General features: G+C 46.6%; 1 protein-coding gene across 4 annotated transcripts; it reads right to left on the reverse strand.

The window, feature by feature from the left end:
- Positions 1-678: 678 nt before the first annotated feature.
- Positions 679-5,862, reverse strand: LOC119357115 (HBS1-like protein). Of its 4 annotated transcripts, XM_037624104.1 has the most exons (12): positions 5,809-5,862; positions 4,906-4,998; positions 4,613-4,790; positions 4,307-4,498; positions 3,556-3,633; positions 2,746-3,146; positions 2,516-2,626; positions 1,944-2,434; positions 1,693-1,861; positions 1,271-1,510; positions 1,044-1,178; positions 679-956 (listed from the first exon to the last, which is right to left on the reverse strand). In XM_037624104.1, exons 2-12 carry the CDS (start codon positions 4,906-4,908, stop codon positions 804-806), a joined length of 2,151 nt encoding a protein of 716 aa, XP_037480001.1. In that variant the 5' UTR covers positions 4,909-4,998; positions 5,809-5,862; the 3' UTR covers positions 679-803. The 4 variants fall into 4 exon arrangements, with proteins under 4 accessions (XP_037480001.1, XP_037480000.1, XP_037480002.1 ...); XM_037624103.1 differs by having other exon boundaries at positions 679-1,178; XM_037624105.1 differs by lacking the exons at positions 4,906-4,998; positions 5,809-5,862 and having other exon boundaries at positions 679-1,178; positions 4,307-4,488; positions 4,613-4,742.

A 5,862-nucleotide genomic window follows, 5' to 3' on the forward strand; every position in this document is an offset into this window, starting at 1 on the left:
TGGTGGCTGCGTCACATGCCCGGCGACGGTTACCCATGATTGTGTCTGTCGTGAAAACCCATGCGAGCCATGGCCCTCCGACAAACATAAATATCCTCAGTCCAGCGCTCAATCGTTCAGCAGTCACAAGTCACAAGTGCCATACGCTTGTGAAGAAAGAAGACATGTCGTTGAATCATCCACTGACTGAATCATGTTACAGGGACGGAAGAATCGTTTGCATTGCACTGCGTCGCGCTGGTACTGTAGTGCACGTACGGCGACGTGTGTCGGTGCGCGCGCAGCCGCCGAGGAGGATCGCAACGCGCGACCTGCCACGCGGTCCACGCCCAACAGCAACAGGAGGAATTCATCAGCGCCTGCCTACGGCTTTGTTCGGTTAATCCTCTCCCCAAGAGGATTGGAGGGGATTCCCGGATGCACATCGGATTCCCCGATTGCGACGCGCCAACCACCACCTCGTCCGGCCGCACACGCGCGCGCACGAGGGCCAAGCGTCCGGCAGAAACACCGACCCCAAAAGCAAGCCGCACGGGCCACGGCGCCGGCCCGTCGGGCGAGGGTCACCTCCCGCGCGTGGCGCCCATAAATCCGCCGCCGTCCACGCTCACGGGAGCGGCAGTGCGCGAACAGTGAGCGAGTGGACGATGCCGCTGCTACGAGTTCGACCAGATCCTCCAACCAAGTAAACTGGTCTGCTCCGCCAAAAACATTCAGGTTCACGCCACGCACCCCTGACGACGAGTATGTATATGTCTGTATGTACAACTCTGCTCCTACAGGATGGACCTAACCAACGCGCCCTAAGAAGCCTGCTCTGCTCGCTCCTCCGGTGCCTGCACGACGCGGGTCACGACGCCCACGGCGACGGTGCTCCCCTGCCACCGCAGGAACGCCCGGCCCAGGGCCTTGAGTGTTCCAAACTCCTCCACGCACACCTCCCTCTCCAGCTTCACCTGAACAAAACAGACACCAGGGACGATCACCACTAGGCACATATTCAATCTCATCTGCTGTAAGAGCTCATAAGAAACATAATGTACCTCGATGATGGCGGCCTGTCTCGCGGTCAGCATCCGCGGCTTCTTCGCCGAGGCCTTGCCGGTCTTCTGGTCCAGCAGCGACACGATCCTCACCAGGGACGCCGACACCTTCGCATGGTGTGCGTGGAGCTCAAACTGGGTACCAACCAATACATCGTCAACGTTTTGTGTGATGGGATTGGTAACTCTGCAATATCTCTCACAATGTATGGTCACTCGCTACTAACCTGAAGGCCAGGCAGTATAGGCACGATGATGTCTAGTACCAGGATTTTGAGTTCCAGGGAAGACGCCACTGACACGGGATAATCTGGATGACAGAGAACTCCACCAGACATCACATGGATGGGGTCGATCCCTTGCAGCCCAATCGCAACGTTGTCGCCGGCTCTTGCCGAGCTGAGACGAGAGGAGTCCCGCTCGATGATTTTCACCGTAGCTAGCTCTCCAGAAGGCATCACAAGAACCTGAAACAAGAGTCTTTTCAGCTCACACAACAGCTCAAGCAGACAAAGCAAGATAACTAACTGCAATTATTAAGAACAGTAGTTTTGTTTGGCAGCGCATATTGATATTGTCTAGCAGGTATTCTGCTTCGAAACAAAAGTGATGGAAATCATAACAGCAAGGTCATAAAACAGAGTTTTACCTTGGAATCACTTCGGATTGCTCCACACACTACTTTACCACAAACCGCCACTTGCCCCAGCACATGGGATGAAATGACATCACAAATTGGAAGCCGTAGCGGCTTCGAAACATCACGATGAGGTGCTGCTGACGAGTCAATTGCTTCCAGAAGGCAAGTCCCATGAAACCTGACAAACATATATTGATTATACTGATGACCATAAGTTGGCGAATTAGAGATAATTGCTTCCATGCGGAATATTTTATTACCATGATGAGAGACGAGTATCTGAAGCTGCTGTCACCAGATTTTCATTTTCCATTGCACTCAAAGGAACCCAGGTTATCGCCGACTCTTTATAGCCACATGATCGGAGAAAAATGCCAAGTTGTGATTTCACATAATTGAAGCGCTCCACCGAATATTCCACTGAATCCATCTTATTAACAGCAACTATCAAGTTCTCAACACCAAAGCTTCGAATAAGCTGTGAGTGCTCCTTTGTCTGTCCAACCCCATTAACGCCCATACCCGACTCGAATGATCCTAGAGAGGCATCAACAACTAGGACAGCTGCATCAGCTTGCGTCACTCCAGATATCATGTTAGGAACGAAATCTTTGTGACCAGGGGAGTCGAGCATAACAACTTGGTAATTTTTGGTGTCAAAGTATGCTACGCCAACATTCATTGTAATGCCACGTGCCCTTTCGTCAGCACTCTCATCCATAGCCCAAGCATATGCAAATGACCCTTTTCCCTGAAAAAGAAAGGTAATAAACACACATGTGTCAAGATGCATTAGAAAACAAAGGCTGGAAATATTGATCATTAAACTGACCTTTTCTTTCGCTTCTTTCTCATTCTTATGCATTTGCTTTTTTGAAATTCTCCCCAGGGCATGCAGTAAACGACCACATAATGTTGATTTGCCAGAATCAACATGACCAACCTAGCAATAAATTCCAATTTAGCGTGTTCAAAAAGAAAGCACAGGGCAAAGACCAACTAACTACCTTTAGAAAAAAAACACTGGAACAGCAAGTATGTAATACATAGATGGTCACTTACAATAGCAAGATTTAGTTGTCTAGGCATTTCTAGATCTTTGCCCTGTAGCATCCACGGTTCTGGCTTGTACTGCAAAACAGGTACTGGCTTCTTAATCTTTGCTTTACTGTTTTTTGGCTTCTTTTCTATACTCAAATGTTGTAGCTCATTGTCCAAAATAAGAGTCTCATCCAACTTCACTGAAGAACTTGGGTCTGTACTTGTGTCCTTCTCAACTAAAATATCATTATCATCCATCACCTTCTTTCCCATGATGCAGTAATCAGTGGCAAATCCGCTACTAGTTCCACCAATTCCACCCAACTTAACTGATGAACTTGGGTCTGTACTTGTATCCTTCACAGCTACATGATCATCATCACCCATCACCTCCTTCCCGGTGAAATCTACAGATGGAGCAGCTGCGGGTATGAAACGAGTCAATATGCAACACTGCCAAGTAATAAAAATAAACACAAAAAATTGCACTGTGGAAATTAAGTTCAATTTAGAAGAATATTAAAAGCAGATTCACAACTGTAGCATAACTTTCATTGACACGCTGATAGAAACATTGGATCAAACAGTATTTCTACCAAGGTCCATGGATCAGTCCAAGGTTCTTTAATAACACTGGCACACAGTTGTTCGCTATATGATAAAGCTGGTTATGCTTAAAGACGTAAGATTAATCAAATCCTTGTTAACTTAGAAACTTCCACATGACCTTGCAAACAAAAAGATACAAAATAAAGTTCCGCTCGAACTAAATGTTCAGACGCATCCCTTCTAAGTAGTTCAATGAATAAGAGGAAATGCTATAAAGACTACCTTTTCTCAAATGTCTGGACGATTTTAAGCCTGCAGAGACCATGTCATCAGGAGATGGTACATCAAACTTGAAAGGCACTGTCATCATCAACATAATGCAGTCATGTTCCAGGTGTCTCCACTAATCTAACCAGGAAATAGAACAATATGAAACAAACAGGATAATAATTAAGTATATCCTAGCACACATTATAGAACTATAAGATATGGACGTCCTATGAAAGGACAGCTAGTCCATTATATGAATGTTTAAAATTCCAAGCAACAGAACTAAACATCCACATTGATGTTGAAATTTGTATTCTTAAGGCCTAGATGAAGCATATTTCATAAGCTGTGTATTAGACATAAAGCTTGTACGTTCAATCTGCCAAGTTACTGTGTACCCTTCGAAAAAGTGTTAGCAAATCCAAATCAAAAGACTTAAAAGACCCATATCCAAAACCCACTTTCTTGCGATGACTCATGTGTAAAACAAGTAAGAAAGTCTGGCTTAAGCTGCTAGCTATAAGATAGGTTGACTAAAACCATAATGATGGTAACATTTGTTTACCATTATAAGATATGGTGAAGCAAACTAACTGTCTGGCAAGTTATATTGCCTACATTGAGGATTTAAACTAGCTAATGACATGTCTGGTGATGAATACACATTGATTCCTGTACATATTAGATGGAACATAAAGCTGCAAGAATATGGATGACAAGCTGTGCAGAGTAAATACTTGCTTGGTGTGGAGGTGCAATGTACCTATGTCACGGCGCTGCTTACGTGCCATGTATGTCTTGTGCAGAGTACCCAAGGAAGCCTGCATGTGCCCTGCTGCGTTTTTGTTGCCTTGAAATCCATCCGGAAAAACAACAGCTTTCAATTTTGGACCGGATGGTGTGAAAAGAGATCTTGCCAGTACAGATACACCAGAATGCTTGTTTCTGCGTTTGGCTAGATTTCAGGAGAGAAACTCAACTAAATTAACAGGCTAAACAACAACAGTTATACTGTACCACAGGAACAAAACAGGAAGGCAGACAATGTAATGAGAACTACATTACGTACCTCCACTTTCAGCTTCATTGGCGTTACTGAAATACAGCGACAAATCCCGAAGAACGCCGCATACCTCACAAGATATACAACTCGTATCATTTTGCTGAGAGCAAATGGAGCACAGCCATGGCCCAGAATTTCTATGTGGCCCCTCAAGGTCAGATTGGTTATCTGTTTTAGGAACAAACTGAAGAGGAGCTACCAAGTTAGTGAGTAACTACCAATCCCCTGACAAGCTGTTTATATGAAAATACTTTTCATTGTTGTGAAAAAAAAGCCAATCAGGCAATGTGGTAACTTACCATCTCTTATTTCCAGAAGGACGATGCTACTGTCGCTATGGTCGCCACACGTACCATCAGAGTGCGGGTTTATACAACCACACGAGGCACGTCCTGGTTAGGAAACAGCAAGAAACATAAGCCTAACCACAGCTTATAAATGCAGAAACACAATGTGATAAATGATAGATTATAAACAGTAAGCTAATAATTTGCTCCCGGGGGACCGAATCAGTCCCAAGGAAAGCAACCACGATAATGCTAACAGTTCTGCCTTATGATCAAACAACACACAAATGCACCATCCACCAACAGCCCTTCCAATGTCCAAACATATTGGCAAAAAAGGGGGTCACGACCCGGAACTACCGTTAACATCGATAGCTGAAGAATGAATGAAACACTATCGGACAATGAGTCAAATAGCCCATAGTTATATGCAGCAGCCCTAGAAAAGATTGGCTGAATGGGTCACAGGGGACTCAGAAATCAGAAGTCAGGAACTACTGTTAACATGGATGACTGAAGAATGAACACTGTCAGACAGTGAGCCCAATAGCTATCGTGGGTGTTGAAACCAAAATTGACAAAATGGAGCGAAGGTGGCACGCGAACCGAGCGTCGAAACTGGCCTGGCCACGCCCAAATAGCCAGCCTCCGAGCATCATCACAAACTGCCCAGACGGCCAGACGCCGTTCCCCAGGAGCCCAGCGCCAAGCCAAAACTTAACCCACAGCTAACCACGACGCCCCCCTCCTGCCCCGCGAGCTCCGTTCACAGCCACTACAAAACCACGCGTCTGAGCCCGAATCGGCGGGGCGTCTCCGTCGCACGCCCCGCTAACCGGAGCCCCCACGCAGCATCCCGCGCACGATACGAGAGGAATGGTGACGGAAGGGGTTTCCGGGGAGCGGGGCGCTTACCGGCTCCGGCCGAGCAGGGTCCGCCGGGGCGGCAGGGCGCCGAATCCGAGGTTG

This window comes from Triticum dicoccoides, chromosome 2A (assembly GCF_002162155.2).
Source record: "Triticum dicoccoides isolate Atlit2015 ecotype Zavitan chromosome 2A, WEW_v2.0, whole genome shotgun sequence".
In the NCBI taxonomy this organism is placed as follows: domain Eukaryota; kingdom Viridiplantae; phylum Streptophyta; class Magnoliopsida; order Poales; family Poaceae; genus Triticum; species Triticum dicoccoides.